The sequence below is a fragment of the Dendrobates tinctorius genome, unplaced genomic scaffold (assembly GCF_039654945.1).
Source record: "Dendrobates tinctorius isolate UK_male_01 unplaced genomic scaffold, ASM3965494v1 ptg000011l, whole genome shotgun sequence".
In the NCBI taxonomy this organism is placed as follows: Eukaryota; Metazoa; Chordata; class Amphibia; order Anura; family Dendrobatidae; genus Dendrobates; species Dendrobates tinctorius.
This window is the reverse complement of record NW_027361679.1, coordinates 110278672-110298385: the sequence shown is the minus strand read 5'-3', so window position 1 is coordinate 110298385 and position 19714 is coordinate 110278672. Positions and strand designations below refer to the sequence as shown.

General features: G+C 39.7%; 1 protein-coding gene across 1 annotated transcript in view; it reads right to left on the bottom strand.

Annotated features, from left to right (window-relative positions):
- Nucleotides 1-19714, bottom strand: part of SSBP4 (single stranded DNA binding protein 4) — a 524749-nt gene that overhangs the window by 318994 nt on the left and 186041 nt on the right. The window contains exon 4 of the mRNA XM_073546131.1: nt 7849-7933. Coding sequence (XP_073402232.1) covers nt 7849-7933 — 85 coding nt within the window. The remainder of the gene's footprint in view (nt 1-7848; nt 7934-19714) is intronic.

Genomic DNA, 19714 nt, shown 5'->3' with positions numbered 1-19714 from the left:
GAACCTTAGCTAGATACTCCCCTCAGTGAGTAAGCTTGTGTATAGATAACATCTCATAATTGTAATTTTAGAGAATTTATAAGTTTGTAAATCTTTGCGCTGCACCGCTGCAGGTGCCGCCTCTTGCACTCATCTTAATTACACCCTTGCGCTGGGTAACTCCCGATTACCGCATTTGGCAGAACCACAAGTCAGGCAAATTATAGTATACCCCATAGAACATACTGGGCCTATCGGTTGTACAGCGCAGGGGTCCTAGCTGATCCAGGCTAGGTGTACGTGTAATAGTTAACTGTGTTTCTTTCTTGCTATTTCCGGGGCAACACAGTTTTCATTGTTAGTAAAAACTAGTTCCGTAACAAATTGCCTGGTCATGTTCTTTGTCCTCGGCCCGCTGTATTCTGATCAAACTCTGATCAAGATAGTCAGTGCATTTGTCACATATATGGAAAATACAGACGTCTGAATGAGCCATAATGGTATGCCATCACTATTAAAGCCTTGAAAAGCCCTTTAAGGCCTTATTCAGACATCCGTGATATTTCTTGTGAGCAAAAACACGGACCATTGTTGACCAGTTCTTTGGATCTGAGTTTCATCAGTGTTTGATCAGTCTCAGTTTTTACAATAGGAATCAAAATAAATAAATTACGGTTCTCCTATCCTTTGTTAAAAGCAGACAGAACACAGATTACACACTGATAGGTCATTTTTATCCTTGACTTGGATCAAAAAGGAACTCACAATAGAACACGGACATGTGAACGGCCCCATAGAATATAATGGGTGCATGGTCTAACCCTGAAAATCACTGATAGAACACGTTGGTAATTGATGTCTCAATGAGACCTGAGTTGTATCCCCGTAGGATACGTTTAAAAAATGTACAGAATGTGGTGAATTGTTATGTGAGCAGTTATGTTAAGCCTTCAATTGTTTTTATAAAAATGAAATAGCAAATATGGAATATGTGTGATTCATTAATGGTATGTAGTGCCTATTGTGCAAGACAGCCAAACACGGAATGACACCTCGTTGTACTATATCTAACATCTCATCGTGTGTTCTAAGCTAAGTGTAGAGTGTAAAAAACACCTCAATAAGGTACATTCATGAGCTTTATATGGGGACATGGGAAACAAGTCACATCCACTGATCCAGCGTAACACTCAAGCTGTGACCATACACAGTGTCTGAGGAGCAGGACTGCGCCTTTGCAAAAACAATATCTCTCAGATTCAGTAATATGTTTGTGGTCTCAGGAGTGAGGTTTTTCTGCAGCACACAGTGGGCTCCTCTCTTTCTTTTGTGCCCCCGCCTGCTCCTGCATGTCCCCAGTTTATTCAGTCCCTGCTGTTACCACTGATCTGCCAGCTGCCACTGTGAGTCTGTTTCCCCCTTCTCTGACATAGCCATTACCTCCCAGTTTGATCAGTATCACAGCAACAACACCAAACGGTTCCCCTGTTGGCAGAGCGCTCCCGCGTGCCTCTCTGCCCGTATTTGTACAATGCAATGTCATGACACTGGGAGGCCTGCCTCAATTTCACGTTTTGTACCAAATGGTGCCCCCGCTTTGATGCTCAGAGCAGGAGGCAGGGGGTGCCTCCAGGCAACTTGGTTTTAGCTGTACTCTGATGTTTCTCTAGAAATCAAATGCTTGGGTGAGCATCTTGAAACCAAAGCAGCTCTGCCGTACCCCAGCAATGCTGAAAAATTGCTGTCTATAAGATCTAATATTTAAGTATTGAAGAAGAATTTGTCAGCTAGCCTACAGAATGCCATAACCATGTTCTAAATTCACTGAATTTTGTACGACCCCATTCGAAATTCCAACTTCCTGATCAGAAACTGTAGGTAATTGCTCGCAAAAGCCAAAGTCATCGTCTGAAAGTGCACCATAAAATCTTGGGATACCGTTGGCGTTAGTGACATATAATGATGAAAATACGGCAGATTTTTGGACATCAGATTTACTAGGAATCTAGATCCTTCTGCATTTGGTGGGTGATATATGTGTTATAATAAATACTTCTTCATTTATCCATAGCAATGGCTGGTAATTCCTTTTTCTTCAGACTTGTAGAAATGATCTACAGTATATGTGACTTACATATACAATGATCTGTTTCTTTGCAGACAGAATAACATTTCAAGTATAATGTGTGATAGCAAGTCACATTCATGCCATCAGATGCCTGAAGAGCATTTCAAGGTCAGGAGCGTTTGTGCCGGCCAGATGCACTTTGTTACCTGTACCCAAAGTACTAGCAGTTTTGCAATATCGTCTTGGACAAACACAGCACTCTGTATCTTTCCATCATCTGAAATCATTCCATCTGGGACAGCGGCCAGTTCTTGAGCGAGGAAAATCTTAGAAAATCCTGTACACAACTGATGGCATTAACCCTGCCACAGCCACATGTGCCAGCAATCAGAGCTTTTTAAAGGCTTCACTGCTAAGGCCTAAATCCAAGTTCTCTAACATCTACAAATAAAGGGATGCTATTTTTTTCATTATGATGCCAGTGTTATACATTCTACAATATAGGACAGCGGTTTGTCAAATGCAATCAATTTTATAGGATAATAGAGCAAAAATGAAGGCGGGTGCAACAACTACTGTATATAGGTGGTCTAAACATTTGGAGAAAGGAAGGAAGGAAGAATCAGAGAAAGAAAGAAAGAAAGAAAGAAAGAAAGAAAGAAAGAAAGAAAGATTATCCTAATGATCTGCGCTCACTAAATTTGTCAAAATTTTCATACCAGTAGTTCAGGGATTTGAAATCAAGCATTCTGGTCACCATTTTGCATCAATATTTGTAAACCCAAACCAAGAGTGGGTGAAATTCACAAAGGTGGTATACATATTTCCATTATATTATCTCTGTCGGTTTCACGCCTGGTTTTGGCTAAATAATTACCAAAATCCACAAGTATGAAAGTCAGAATAGAAAATGAGTTAATCGCTTTTAAGAACCATGAAAAAAAGCCTAACTTGATAATATTTTGAAATGAGTTGTCATTATGCAGCATTAATTGCACTAACTGGACTAAGACTAGCTGCATCAAAAATTGAGTACAGGGTGGACATCAGCATTAGGAAAAATCATTCGGTACTACCCATAAGACCTTGGTTTTCACCCCTAGTGTAAAATATGCAGAAGACCACTGTGCTGCTTTGAGCACTACTAGTCATCACTTCTGTCCAGGCAACTTGTAGTGATGCTGCAGTACCACACACAGCCTTAGGACAAGAGTGGTGCTGTTTCTAGGGCGAAAGCACACTCTTTGTTGAGATGTCAGATAACTTGTGCATCCGTTTCTTTAAAAAAGAAAATGACATGAAGATGTTAAAATCACTATATGTGCTGGTCTTTTAGCCACCACATTCAGAGGAGACATTAGCACAAATTATTCCACAGGCATGCGGAGATTCGCTCCCATGGCACAGCAAGAGAATCCTTGCCTGTAATACATAGCAACTCCTTGGAACCAAGCGCACATGATCTTTAATGTAATCCTGCTACGTAAGGAGAGCTGAATCCCCTCTGTATCTCCTGCATTTAGTGTGGCAGACACCACAAGGTGACCTGTTGTGTGAGATCATTCTTTCTACTCTTCTTGAAGTCAAGCAAAGGCAGTGAGGAGTATCTATGATTTATTTGTCATATTTTTTCTAGTCTGTGAAATGGTTCACTAAATTTATAACCACGGTTTGCAAACATATGTACGGTACTCATGTGGTCATAATTATAGAAATATTACAAAAGGTGGTGAGGAAAGCCTTCTTGCTCAGTCCTGGTATGGAAACAATCATAAAAAAAAAAAAAATTCTATCTTCAATCTGGAAAAAATGGCGAATGAGGAACTGACAACTCTCCTGGCATGTCAATTTTAGTAAATACATTTACCCTTGATCAAATAATTCTTCATAAAAAAATTGAAAATCCTCAGCACCATCTGCAGAAATGTCTGTGTTAGGGCACATTTAGGCTGAGTTCACACGTAGCTTTTTTTTGCGTTTTCGCGGTGTTTTTAAACGCGTGATTTTGCGAGTTCCGTTCCCAGGGATGCCTTTGCGACAATGACCTTTGATGACGTTGCGGTCTCAATGCAGGAATGAATGTGTCGTATGGATTTATGTCTTTTTACATCAATTAAGGAATTTGCTTCTAAGACCTTGTGGGGGCATCACAACACAGAACCAAACCGCAATCAGAGGACAATAAAACATTCACTCCTTATCTATGAACTGGTCCTATATTTATGTCTATCCCTCTCCCATAATGACAGTTCTGCTTCACGTCACTTGTATTATCTATTGCATTTTTTCTGTGCTGTGTTGTGCATAAATATGTGATTCTTCAGATGTTGTATTAGTCTAGCCTGATGAAGAGACCTGAGTAGTCTGGAAAGCTTGCAATTTGTTACCATCTTTTCAGTTAGCCATTAAAAGGTATCAACCACTGAGGACTCTCAATTCTGAATATTTTTCCCTTATATACAAGTCATTATACAGGAAAGAATGTTTCTAAACATTGTCTTCCTGTAAATGCCAATTTATTGCCAATTTTGAAAGTTTTATTGTCAGTTCTTAAAGTGGAGTAAAAGTGTGACACCATTGTTATCAGCAGCCATATGTGAGTCAGATATGCTTCCAGGGGTCTTCTCCATGCTGTTCTCCTTCAATTCAACACTTTTTCCATCCATTTCAACAATTTCACTGCCCCCAGACCTCATTGCAGGGTCTGTTGGAAAAATGCTTGGATTTCCAATTGAATCTCATTATACTGGTTACTCGAATTGAGAATCCGAGCATCAGGAATGGCTTGGTTCGAGTAACGAGCATTCAAGCATTTTAGTGCACACTGATCTCTAGTGATATTCGACTACAGCTTTATTTAATTGAGACTGATGGAACGTCTATATCAATCATGTTCTATGAAAGTGAGCAAAGTGGTGGTCTATAATGTTCTTCATTCCGATAGGGGACTTCAAAACCAGTGATCTTATGATTGATGAGGGCTTATTGGTCGGATGCCCAACAATGATACATTAATTGCCTATCCTGTGGTTAGCAGAGAGGCTCTCTGTATGACATGACCCCACCCTATACATTAAGTAACATGGCAAAAACATTGTTTATAAGAAGAAAGGGGAAATTAAATAAATGTATGTCGTCTACTTTAAAATGTCAAGATCATAATATTTTTGAAGGTAAAAAAGTGAACCCCTACAAATGACATTTCTGAAGCCATTGATTATTTCTTTGCTGTCAACCTTATGCTTCTGCAGAGTTGGTGATATTATGTGAAAGGCAAATTTCTCTCCAGAGGGAGAATAATTGCCTGTGGGACTTTTCTTTGCTTTTCTTTGTCCTGCCACAAAATTTTAGTCAACTATATAGCTGGAGGTGGTGAATAAAACATTAAATAGTGGTGAACTATATAGAAGCAGTTATATGAAGGTCTGTGATTCTGCTCGTGGATAATAACATAAATGTGACATATTAAAAGAGTAACACCATTTAGACTGTGTGATCAGGTATCTGTTTCTACTGAAAACCCATCATACTGAAGAGGCGGTTGAAACAGTCAGTATCACAGCCAAAAGCTAAATTAGTCCGTGAAACTTCATGAAAACACAGTGAAACTTACATTTTCCTAAAATAGGTTTTCACCTATTTCAAACCTTATCTCTGTGCCAGCAAAATAGCAATTTACCTCCAAATACATTCCAGAAATTGCTCTTTTGAAATCGAAATCTTGGTTACAAAAATTAGATTTGTGTAACAATCTGTGCCCATATTAATGGGAAACCTGTCTTCAACAAACATCTTAAAGTAGGACTATGTGTCCATAAATATCAGAATGCGCAATACTCTGTGCCCCACTTAAGCCACTTGATGGCTGAAAACCATTCAATTAATTCTACATAGAAATCTAAAAAGTAGAATGTTAGTGTGATACATTATTCATTCAAAGTGTCTCTCTTAAATTCTAAAAGTGTCAACATATTTTAGAGAACTAGAAGGGAGGGCTGAGTGACCCACATTTCTTTCCTGTACCCAGCAATATGCTCTTTTCCTAAAGTTTAGAAAATACTAGAAATGATCACGCTTGATAGAAAATTGACAGCAAATCGAGATGGTTCGTTCTGACAAACAATTATGATCAGTGATGATCAGTAAGACATCTAATATAAATATGGACAACGTTTTTTTTTAAATACTTAAATGCTTTGCAGGCTCTCAATTTTTTAAAAATCTTAAAGTTGATATAAATGTCTCATGATTGGGAATCAATATTATAATATGTTGCAGCAGTTACGTTTGACTAAGGAAGTCAGGGCTCAGGAGACAAACGGTGGATGCCGAGTCAGTGTAGGAGAGACTTTGCACAGCGCCTTCCTCCATTTCTTACCCCTGGTCAGCTTTACCCGTACATTTTTTGCTGCATCCGCAGGACTATATACAACTCTGTCGCCCACATTGGACTCTCCTTATACTCCAGGCACATATAGCCTTACCTCCATTTCGTTTCTCACAGCAGTCGGGCTGATGAAGGTCCAACTGGGACCGAAACGTCCTGTTATTATGACTGCATATTAAAAATTCTGGACTTCTTTACCATAAGTTGAGTGCCAAGTTTTTCTTATTATTACTTCTTGGGTTTTGGAACCTACTTGAGCACCCTCCCAGCAGTGCTACGATTTATTTCCTTAGGGCTCAGGAGTTAACTCAATCCAATAAATGGGTCTGTCTGTTAAAATAAAACCCTTTATTTGTCCTAATAAGCCAAGACATACTGAGATAAGAGAAGGAAATTCCTCACTCTTTACTCTAGAGAACTTAAGAGGATCATAGAAATCAATGGATGGCTATTGATGTTAATGAGTGCCCTGAAATGAACTGCCGCCACTGAAAGAGGTAGAGGTAAGGGTTTTCCCAGTAAGAACTGCGGAGGATGAAGTTCACAGAAATGGGTCCCGTAAGGACCAGCTTATCCCCAGACTCTTAAATAGGAAGCGTCCCATTAATTCCAATCTTATAGTTCATATCAATCAGCAAGCTTGAGCAGAAAAGGGTTACCACAAATATATTCAATGTACAGATATAACAAACCGCAATGGCTACGAAAATAAAATCACATACATTAAATAAGTGTTTTACAATGTGTCCTAGGTAAGGCCAGGATCACAAAGAATTGTAAATGGCTGCTTGCGCTTTTTAATGCTGAGGTATTAAGTGCAGGAAGGGTTAACTGAATACATGGCTGGTAACTGCTGAATTTTTAACCAAGCTTCCATGGGAAACATATTTCCTGAACCACTGAGGTTCCAATTAAACCGAGAGCCCACAGCCTGCCCGCTAGAATATATGTTCGGCCTGAATCATACACAAATGTGCCACAGCCAAGTACAATAGCCGCACGCAACAGGCTTTCCTTGGCTCAGATTGCCGCTTCTTTTTTTTTTTCTTAAGACTTTCCAGCTGTTTTTCTATGTTCAACCAGAGTCTCATAAAAGATCAGTAAAATGTTGTTAAATTGGGGGAAAATACCAAAAGAAAAGTGTGTTACATTTTAGCGAATCAAAGAGTCTTGGAAAAAAAAAAAGAAGTAGAAATCATTTTGAATGTATTTTCACTAAACCCTTCAATTATTGTCACCATTGGGTATTCCACGTATGAGAAACTGGCATCTGCACATAATGTATCCTACACACGACACAAAGGCAGCATTTTTCTTCATCATCCAATGTTAATTGTATTGTAAGACAAGAGCAACCATATGAATCATTTAAAGAACAAAAGGTTCAGAGGGTAGAAGCAGGGTGTTAACTTACATAGTCGTGGAACGCCTTTGCTTCACTGGAGTGTTCACAGGTCTCTCGTCTGTCAGGTGCTGCACAGTACAAATCCCAAAATACGCTGTGTAATGTCAAGGAGAGAAATAAGTTAGGGCTAAACGTAAAAAAACACAGCTGAATCTCATAGCTATCCATGACCCATTAAAGTGCTAAAGTTGTATGGTAATGATTGGTTACCCCACAAAACACTGCACATCATCATAATGTAATGACAGTATTGGCTTACTAACAGAAAGTAGTAACTTACTAAACTCATTACTGCGGCAAAGTAAAAACTGCCCAATTCAAAAGACGATGTGGATGAAATTAAAAGCTTTCATTGGATCCAAACTTTGCTAAAAATCACGTACGTATAACTAGGCTGACCAAAGGTGGTCATAAACATTAAATTAGTCGTCTCAAGTTGTGTGGCTCGCGACCACAGTTTTGTGGCTCACTGATGACCATATACACTGGTTACATTAGAGCATCCACATTGACAATATTGTAGACATACACTATAGGGACCAAATGTATTAGGACACACTTCTTAATAAAGTACAGCGCCAAGAGTAAGGTGCACCGAATACGGACTCTAAAGCAAGTGGAAAGGGGTTCTATGACGTGACTAACCTAGATATCTGATGGACAAATATGGGTTTGACAAATAATCAATAGCTGCCTCATTGCATTATGCTAACTGTAAAGTTTAATGATATGGGGTTGTTTTTCATGGATTGGCCTAGGACCTTTAGATACTTCCTGAAGCAGCTTTTACTTGTATAATGTAAGCCTATAGAGCCTGAGAATATGTGTCAGAATGATGCCCCAAAGGCTTACATTGTAAAAGAGACTTCCGGCTCACGCATAGAGCATAGCATGATCTAGATGGTCTCAACAGCAGGGACATCGTTCAGAAGCGGAGCGGCGCTGAATGCCGGTGAAGACGATGATAGGTTAATATATTAACACATTGACACTACAGTTCATGCACATCTATACAGGTTTAGGGAAAAAAAGTTAAAGGGAGGGCTTCTTTAATCCAATGGTTATTAAAATTAGCTCTTCTCCAGAAACAAAACTCTTCAGTGCCACCTATTGGAGGTAGCTCAACTTCAATATCAATATCTGACCCTTTAAAAAACCTTGCCACATGGCTTAGATTTTAATTCAAACCAGAATCTTCTACAAAAAGCAATAGATACCTATTTACACATAGCGGTTTCGTATTTTTTGCCTCTTGACAGAGCAAAGAAGAGTGTTGATTGGCAAGTTTCTTAAAAAACTTTTTAACAAAAAAGTCATGGCATCACCACCACTGTGATAATAAATAAAGCTGGACCAGCGGAAGATGAGCAATGCTGATTTACTTATTTTTACCTATAACAAGCCTAAAGATGTTAAAAAAACCTAATCTTACAAAACCCCTTTAAATATTCTGCCAAATAATTATGAAAAAAAGGTTTTAGAACTTAACAAATGACACTTTTCAGGCAACCTCTGAAAAAATCCACTAGGATAAAATAAAAGTTTTCTGGTAAAATGAGGAAATCAGTCAGGTTAGTAAAATAACCCCACAATACCACTCAGGGCTTAGCATGGGACAACTTAAAGCTTCCAAACCGCGCAAACCTCTTCCAAGACATACTGAGCCTACAGGATTTGCCAAAACTACTCTGCATTTTTCTAGTTCTTGGTTCCAGGACCATTGCCTACCAATATGTTAGACTTGGATATTTCCTTATTTTATTGAGGAGACTTTTTTCAAAGTATTATATTCGTAGCCACAAAAAGTGATAATCCAGTTATCTAGCACACCAAGAGTTACGTATTACATTTTAGAAATGTAATTAAAATCTACTCACAACATTTTTCTTTGACCAGATTTGTGAAACTATGTAGACATTAATTAAATGTATGATTGAGCCTGTGTTCTTAAATATTAACTATTATTTTAAATACTAAAAGTAGCATTACTATTAAATTAATTATACATGTATATCCAGAGAAGGATTTTATCAATGGTTAGGCTAACAATGAATGAATCTATAAAAGACTGTACCAAAAAGTTTTCATCAGATTCAACAAAGATTTAACTTTACTTCAATGTCAAATGTACAATGAAGAAATTCTGAAAAATTGTAAATTTATGATATTATTATTATTAGTCAGTATGTTGGAAAATAGTTTTCTGTTGAGATCACAAGTTTAAATCATGTCTGCCAGGCTTACTGGAGTAGTGGCTTGAGGGAGAAAATTAGGTTATATTCTTCCTGCAGCTTCATTTCCAGTCATTGGGGCGGCACAGATAATCCTATATAAAGAGTGCAGCTGTAATCACACCTGGCAGACTGACTGCCACTAGTGCATAGCACACTGCAGATCAATGTGTTGGGGAGGGATTACAGCTCTGCTTACTATATAGGAGTGGTGACCTTAACAGCAGCTGCACCACCGCAATGACTGGAAGCAGTAGACTGAAGGGAGAATAAAACTTTACTATCTCCTTGTAGCTGCTGCTGAAGTAAGCTAGTCAGGTAACTGCTATTGACCTGCACATTGTCAGTGGAGGTGACAAGTTTCCTTTGATAGAAAATCACCTTGTGAACAATTGGCCACATTGGAAGAAAAGTATTGCTAAACGGAATCATTAGTTTTAGAGTATTATGAAGAGGGCTAAATATAATATACAGCACTGGCAAAAATTAAGAGACGACTGCACAGTTTTATAAAAATCAGCTTCTCTACATGTCTGACAGCCATTCCATTCCAGTGTCAGTTGAATTCCAACCAGAGTACACCTCATTCTACTTAATGTGCTTCTGATTAGGTGATCACCTAAACAAATCTTATTTAATGAAGGAAAGTATAAAAAACCCTGCTGTGGTGTTCACAATCCTCTTGCAATAGGACAAGCTGGATGGCAAAACAAGTGCTAGTAATGTCCCAAAAGTAATAGGAATGAAAAAAATAACTTTTAACCATGCCAAAGGAGTTGAAAAGAAAAGTCCTGAGTGATGAAAAGAAGGGCTCAATTCTGGCTTTACTAGCAGAGGGATACAGTTAGCGTCATGTTGCTTCCATCCTTAACATTTCTAAAATGCCAGTCCATTACAACAAGGTCAAACAGCAGACATTGGGGAAAACAAAGCTACAGACCGGCAGAGGGCGAAAACGACTCTCCACTGACCGGGATGACCGTCATCTTATTTGAATGTCACTCAGCAACCACAGGATGACATCAAGTGACCTACAAAAGGAATGGCAAATGGCAGTGGGGTGTCGTGCACGGCAAGATCAGTTCATAACAGGCTCCTAGAGGCAGGGCTCAAATCATGTAAAGCTAGAAAAAAACCTTTCATCAATGAAAATCAAAGGAGAGCCTGGCTGAATTTTGACAAAGACCATAAGGATTGGACCATAGAGGACTGGAGTAAGATAATCTTCTCTGATGAGTCTAAATTTCAGCTTTGCCCAATACCTGGTCCTCTAATTGCTAGACGGAGACCTGGAGAGGCGTACAAGCCACAGTGTCTTGCACCCCCCTGTGAAATTTGGTGGATGATCAGTGATGATCTGGGGATACTTCAGCAAGGCTGGAATTGGGCAGGTTAATCTTTGCGAAGGACGTATGAATAGAGCCGCATACAAGGTTATCCTGGAAAACAGTTGATTCCTTCTGCTCAGGCAATGTTCCCCAACACTGAGGATTGTTTTTTTCCAGCAGAACAATATGCCATGCCACACAGCTAGGTCAATGTGTGGATGAAGGACCACCACATCAAAACCCTGTCAGGGGCAGCCCAATCTCCAGACCTGAACCACATTGAAAACCTCTGGAATATAATCAAGAGGAAGATGGATAGTCACAAGCCATCAAACAAAGAAGAACTGCTTAAATTTTTGTACCAGGAGTGGCATAAGGTCATCCAAAAGCAGTGTGAAAGCCTGGTGGAAAGCATGCCAAGACGCATGAAAACTGTGATTAAAAATCATGGATATTCCACAACATATTGATTTCTGAACTCTTCCTGAGTTAAAACATTAGTATTGTTGTTTCTAAATTATTCTGTTCTTGATTTCTTAGCATTATTTGAGGTCTGTAAGCACTGCCTTGTTTTGTTATTTTGATCATTTCTCATTTTCTGAAAATAAATACAAAATTTAGTGCTTGGAAATTCGAAGACATGTTGTCAGTAGTTTATAGAATAAAAGAACAATTTACATTTTACTCAAAAATATACCTATAAAGAGAAAAATAAGACAAACTGAAAATTTTGCAGTCATCTCTTAATTTTTGCCAGAGCTGTATATTTTTGGTTGCAGCGGCTAGAAATTTGCTCCATGTATTTCTTTTATGTGAATTCGTAAAATGCTTTTTTCTTATAATTAGCTTTTTCAAAAACATAACAAGGATCAGCCAACAAATAAGCAAACACGTTTTTGATACCAGATCACAGCTTTCATGTAAGTTTAACACTTATAGTTAAAAGCAGCACATCTTCCCATGTAAACAAAGGATGTGCAGGATGTTTTCTGATCTAATATATAAAGCTGAATTTGTGTGTGTGTGTGTGTGTGTGTGTGTGTGTGTGTGTGTGTGTGTGTGTGTGTGTATGTATGTGTGTATGTCTGGGATTGGCATCTGCACCGTCGCAGCTACAGCCCCAAAATTTTGCAGAGTCACACGTCTGGACCCCGAGAGCCTCATAGGCTATGTTGTGAGGTGAAATTTTAACCCCACATGTTCCAATTCACCAAACAATTTTGCCCCTAGGTACATAATGGGGAAAAAGTGTATGTGCGTATGTCCGGGATTGGCATCTGCACCGTCGCAGCTACAGCCACAAAATTTTGCACAGTCACACGTCTGGACCCCAAGAGCATCATAGGCTATGTTGTGAGGTGAAATTTTAACCCCGCGCATTCCAATTCACCAAACAATTTGGCCTATTGTTCTTATCATTTCTATGGTGTTATCGTCATTCTGTAAAGCTGGAAATAACACAATTTATTACCGTGCCAACACAGACCACCCTCTGACACAGACTGCAGGGGGAGCCCAGTATCACACAGGATAGGATTAGATACACAGCTCAGCAGCCAGTATCACACAGGAGAGGATTAGAACTCTGCAAAGGAATACGTGGATTTCGTCCGCGCTGCCCAAATGATGAATTTCCAGAAGGTTAATAAAGTTTGACAGTGGTTTATTCTATGCGTTTCAAGATTTTTTGCAACCTCTTCTTCAGGATCTGCAGCAGCCCTGATCTATACATGCTTTGAATACCTACTACTAGGTGAGCAGTTTTCTTTCAAACCGCTTACTTTATTTGGGGGATAAGACCCTATATTGCGCTTGTGTCTCCCTCTTTCCTCACAATAACAGGAGAGGATTAGACACATGGCTCAACAGTCAGTATCACACAGGATAGGATTAGATACACAGCTCAGCTGTCAGTATCACACAGGATAGGGATAGATACACGGCTCAGCAGATGGTATCACACAGGATAGGATTAGATACACTGCTCAGCAGTTAGTATCACACATGATAGGATTAGATACACAGCTCAGCAGTCAGTATCACACATGAAAGGATTAGATACACAGCTCAGCAGTCAGTATCACACAGGAGAGGATTAGACACATGGCTCTGCAGTCAGTATCACACAGGATAGGATTAGATACACAGCTCAGCAGTCAGTATCACACAGGATAGGGATACACGGCTCAGCAGACAGTATCACACAGGATAGGATTAGATACACAGCTCACCACACAGTATCACACAGGATAGGATTAGATACACGGCTCAGCAGTCAGTATCACACAGGATAGGATTAGATACACAGCTCAGCAGTCAGTATCACACAGGAGAGGATTAGACACATGGCTCTGCAGTCAGTATCACACAGGATAGGATTAGATACACAGCTCAGCAGTCAGTATCACACAGGATAGGAATAGATACACGGCTCAGCAGACAGTATCACACAGGATAGGATTAGATACACAGCTCACCACACAGTATCACACTGAAAAGTATTAGATACACGGCTCAGCAGACAGTATCACACAGAATAGGATTAGATACATGGCTCTGCAGTCAGTATCACACAGGTTAGGATTAGATACACGGCTCAGCAGTCACTATCACACAGGATAGGATTAGATACACAGCTCAGCAGTCAGTATCACACAAGAGAGGATTAGACACATGGCTCTGCAGTCAGTATAACACACAATAGGATTAGATACACAGCTCAGCAGTCAGTATCACACAGGATAGGAATAGATACACGGCTCAGCAGACAGTATCACACAGGATAGGATTAGATACACAGCTCAGCAGATGGTATCACACAAGATAGGAATAGATACACTGCTCAGCAGTCAGTATCACACAGGATAGGATTAGATACACGGCGGAGCAGTCAGTAACACACGATAGGATTAGATACACAGCTCAGCAGAAAGTATCACACAGGAGAGGATTAGGTACACAGCTCAGAAACATGATGTGCCAAAGGAGAGGACATTTTCATTCCAAGAATTCTACTCATTCCATCTGATTTGTTTTCTGATTTTAAATGCCTCCAGTTTCCAGTTCAACTGCTATTTGCAATGTCCATTAACAATGCTCAGGGACAGTCCTTGAAAGTAGTAGGGATCGATTTACAATCTCCATGCTTTTCTCATGGTCAACTTTACGTGGTCTGTTCAAGAGTTGAAAATGCCAAAAATCTATTCATCTTTGCACCGAAAGGAAAAACCAAAAATCTTGAATGAGTTAAAAATAAAATACTATCAATACTTGGGTAATCATTTAGTTAATTTGTGTTGCAAATCTGTAGTGTTGAATATTTGATGTGAAATGTTTTTATGTGCAATATAATCATTATAATTTGTTATAACTAACCACAATTGGTTACTATGTCCAGGCAACGCCAGGCTCTTCAGCTAGTTCACTATAAAAAAACGTATAAAATTACATACCTCAATAAGAATGGGGAGAGGGAGGGAGATCTTAATGAAACATACATAAGATATTTGCATACATATTATATTATAAATTATTATAATAGATTCACAAACTCCTAAAAATCCAGTAGGTTATCCACCATGGTTTTATATGTCATGTCTTCTAAATTTCACATATTTCTATTTCACACCTTTTTTTTAATATTATCTGGAAATATACAATTTTCCCCCTTAGATCATTTCTAGAACTGGTAATCACTCTAGAAATACACCATAACGTGTAACTATCATATCAGGAGAACTTATAGTAGAGTGTGTGTGTGTCTGCATCTGGCTCCTCCCTCCTCGCCTTCCCTCTACATAGAATATTAAACGCACCAACAGTTATCTCAATAATAGGAAAATCTGTGTTCACTGAAGACATATTTTACCCATGAACTGAGAATATTTAGAATGGAAGATGGAAGGGCCAGCCTTAGCTAAGGCAAGAGGGAACATTGGCAACTGCCCAGGACTCCTAGCCCCATTAGGGCCCAAAGCAAAATCTTAACTACTATTAAGTGAGTTAATATGTGGCTGCCTGACTTTATTATCAGTGCAGTTTTCAAGGTTAGAATTGTAGAAGAACTTTTGTTGACATCATGTCATGTAACCCTGTGAAAGTAAGGAAGAAATGAAGAGGACAGAACCTGATATATCTTCTACATTGTGGGTATATTTGTGTGCAAAATGCTATGTGTAGCGCTGGCGTCTCTGCATGCTGCTCCTCTTCCCTGGCACAGAAGCCAGTTTACTCATTGCCGCAGAGTCTGTCCCGCACTTCCTACTTTCTCCATGTCTGCTGGTTCCTGGGGTGCGCACATGGCATGCAGATTCCCAGGCACTGTGCTTAGGGCACACACACACTCCCTCTTTCTTAAAGGGACCGCACGTGCTGTACTAAAGTGTCTCCAGCCAATGGCTGGAGGACACCTACTGTTTAATGCACCTCCTCCAGCATGGAGGTGCCTGAGCATCGTGGTTTGTTAGCCCATAGTACACTTGCTAGTTTTCAGATCCCCAGTACCCGTCAGTCAATCTGCCTGCCCGTACTTCCTTGTCTATTTCAGTTTCAGATGATCCAGTCCGCACCTGCCAGTTCTCATCTGTACATCAGCCGGTCCAGTCTGCACCTTCCATTGCTCATCTGTACATCAGCTGGTCCAGCTCACCCCCAATAGTCTCATCTGTATATCAGCCAGTCCAGTCCGCACCTGCCAGTTCTCATCTGTACATCAGCCGGTCCAGTCCGCACCCACCAGTGCTCATCCGTCTACCAGCTGGTCCAGCCCACACCTGTCAGTCCTTCTGTATACAAGCTGGACCAGCCTGCACCTGCCTGTGCCTATGTGTACACCTGCCTGTCCCATTTGTATCCATGGTCCCTGTGTTCTTTCAGTGCCTGCCTGCATCTGTAATAAAGTGCTGTGCACCGCGGCATACACCTTTGCACTGGGAGCATTCCTGGAGTTCCACAGCTGTCTAACCTGAATGGCTGTGCAGCTCCAGCTCCCTATGTATTTTTTGGGCATCTGGTAAGGTGACAGCACGGACGCGATGACATCATCGCATACATGCTGGCATAAACGGTGCCACTGGTCATTTCCAGGACACCAGAAGTAGAGCTACACCTGCGGGGGCTCGTCAGTGAGCTAAGTATGAAAAATGTTTTTTTTTCTTTATAAAATTAATTAAATGGGTGAGGGGACTGCAAATGATGAAGTGAGGAGGGAGGGGGACTGCAAATGATGAAGTGAGGGGTACTGCAAATGGTGAAGTGATGTGAGGAGGGGAACTGCAAATGATGAAACGAGGGGGGCAGACTGCGAATGATGAAGTGAGGGGGACTGCAAATGATGAATTGAGGGGTGAAGGGGGACTGCAAATGATGAAGTGAGGAGGAAGGGGGACTTCAAATATTGAAGTGAGGGGAAGGGGACTGCAAATGATGAAGTGAGGAGGGAGACTGCAAATTATGAAATGGGGGAACTGCAAAAAATGATGAAGTGAGGGGAGATAGGAGACTGCAAATGATGAGGTGATGGAGTGGAATGCAAATGATGAAGTGGGGGGGAGGGACTGCAGATGATGAACTGAGGGTAGGGGACGGGAGACAGCAATTGAATTGAAGGTGGGGGGTGGGGAGAGCAAATAATGATGAATTTTGAGGGTGGGGGAGTAACTGATGATACATTGAGACAGGATGGAGGACAGAAAATGATGATAAACTGAAGGTGGGGGACAACAGAATGTGGGGTAGAAGTGGTGTTTTTTCAAGAGTGGTCAATGGGATTGTGGAAGGTTTGAGGTGTGGAAGCGGAGCTGGGGTGGAGTCTTGGTGGTATCTCAAGGGGTTGATCCTAAATGATATCATTCTATCCCCATAATTCTTTGTCAGCCTGTGTAAAGAGGGCAGAAAACAAGTGCCAAATGAATTTTATATAGTAGATCACAACTCAATTAATGGTCTGAAAATGGCTTGCACCCTAAATATTTAAGTATAGTTGTGCATTTGGGACCCCACATTTAACTTCGTCCAGGGGTCACACTTAATCTTAAATTTGCCATGTGTTTAGGAAAAGAAAGAAGGTGATTTCTCTAATAAGATATATTACAAAGATTCTTGTTTTCACATTTAATTTTCACATCTATACTATTGATTGATGGAGGAAAAACATTAAAATGAAGGTTACATTTTTCAATTTTAGACATCTGTAAATGTTTAAAATGTCTTGATTTAGTGTGGATTGAGAGGTGTCCCTGAGGTCCGACATAAACGACTGGTTTGGGAATACCTTTTAAATGCTTTCTTATCACACCAATAGCCAAAAAATAAGTTAAGTACATGTTGTCAGTTACCATAATTTGCATGAGAACCTGAAAGCAATGGTTCAATTCCCCTCAATTATAGGTAAAGAACACATAGTGAGATCCATAAGTGGGCTAATTGATTTATTTAAATTCAGAATTATCTGATATAGAAATTGAAAATAGGTTTTATAAACCTGAAATCTCCTATAAGAGCTCCTTTAAGTAATCATAAAGGTGAAAACCTAGGAACATCACTAGTGCATCTGACCAGTATCTGTGGGTTCCATGGTCTTTGAATCAAATCATACTTCATTATAGCTTTTTATAATATAACCAGCTCATTACAAAAAAGGCAGTATGGAAAAATCTTATAGGTGACCATGATAAATATTACTACATGTCAAATTTTTATAGTCTCCAAACCCCAGTGTTGTAACTTTTGATGTTAGGCGAGGGTCTTACCCTGTTCAAAATGTAATAGGAAATGATTTCACTTCCTCAGACATAGCTGGAGAGAGCTAAAAAATATGCTATATCCCAGCAGTGTACCAATAAATAATTTCAAATACATGTCTGCTTCATAATCGATGGGTCCCCTGTGTGGAGAAGGGACCATAATTTACGAGAGTTTCTCCATTGTAGTCAGAATATAGACAGGTCACAGCTTCTCTCCAAGGCAGTATGAATAGCTCTAGGCTCCCAAGAGTGAAATCAAACACAGGAACAGAATACAGAACTTACACTTTCAAATAGAGACTGCACACATTATGTTGTGAATTGTAATTTGTTTAATTAAAGTTACTGAAAGCCATTATTCATCAGGCTTGTCATATGGTCATCAGTCTAGAATACCCTATCTGGTCCGGTTGGAGGAATATCTCTTGGATGTGCACAGCAACAGCTTGTAATTTACTTGTCTTGAATGATAAATTTTCTCCATGTAGATAAAATAGGATGTAGTGTTTCCAGTTAAATATGCTTTCCATTTACAGATAAAGATTTCAGTAGCAGACTGGGATTCTTAAGGCATACCAGAAGAGATTATTTGGGGGGGTTCATCCTTAAGCTAAACAGGAGCCTGTCCTTCATAGTACGGTAAATTTTTTAAGGACTAAAATGTAAAATTTTCAATAAGAAATAGATCCTAGTGGTGAGTGAATGACACCAAATCAGGTTGGCTTCTGGTAGACATTTTGTAGCTTTTATTGTATGAGAGTCTATGAACCTGGGTTCACCCATATCTACATCATAAATGCCATCACAATTATGAAAATGTACATACTGTATTGCCAAATTCAGCTAGGTACATTGTGGCATAGGACAAGGAAAACTTCTATAAGGCTATTAAATAGATCACATTGTTTTCTGATTCTCAGTAATAGCAACTTGATTCACAGCAAATTGAAACACTGCAAAGCCTCCAATTGCCCTGAAAAGATTCTGAGGTCTCCTTTGCTGTATCCAACCCTTTGAAGCTTCTTAACCCAAACACAGCCTTACTAATGTCAAAGTGATCTTACCACAGAAATGGTTTATAACCTGGTAATAACCAACAATACATTTAATCATGCTGTGCACTGCCAAACTTCATAGTTTTAAAATTAAAAAAGGGAACAAAAATCATCCCTTTCAGCCATTTGTAATCAGACACAGCATTCTGTGCAGAACACTGACTCAAACTGCCGATGTTGCTGTCAGAGGTAACATCTCCCTATTAATATGCTTGCCGAAGGCAAAGGAAGCCAACTGTGACCTGTGTTTGGTCAGTTGTGATAGTGATGCTTCTGCTAATGGCTCTCATCTTTGAAGGCCAGATTTGCACATCCATGTGTCCATGTGTCATGGTCCAATTAAACCCGTAATGGATCAAATAGCCACAGACTGTGACACAAAGTTGTGTGCATGCGGACTTAGCCATTGTATGTTTTCATTTTCTTTTACACTACCATGTCTATCACCACTTTTTATTTTACCATACATTTTATACACCACTATCATTAACTTTTGACAACCCTTTCAATCCATACCA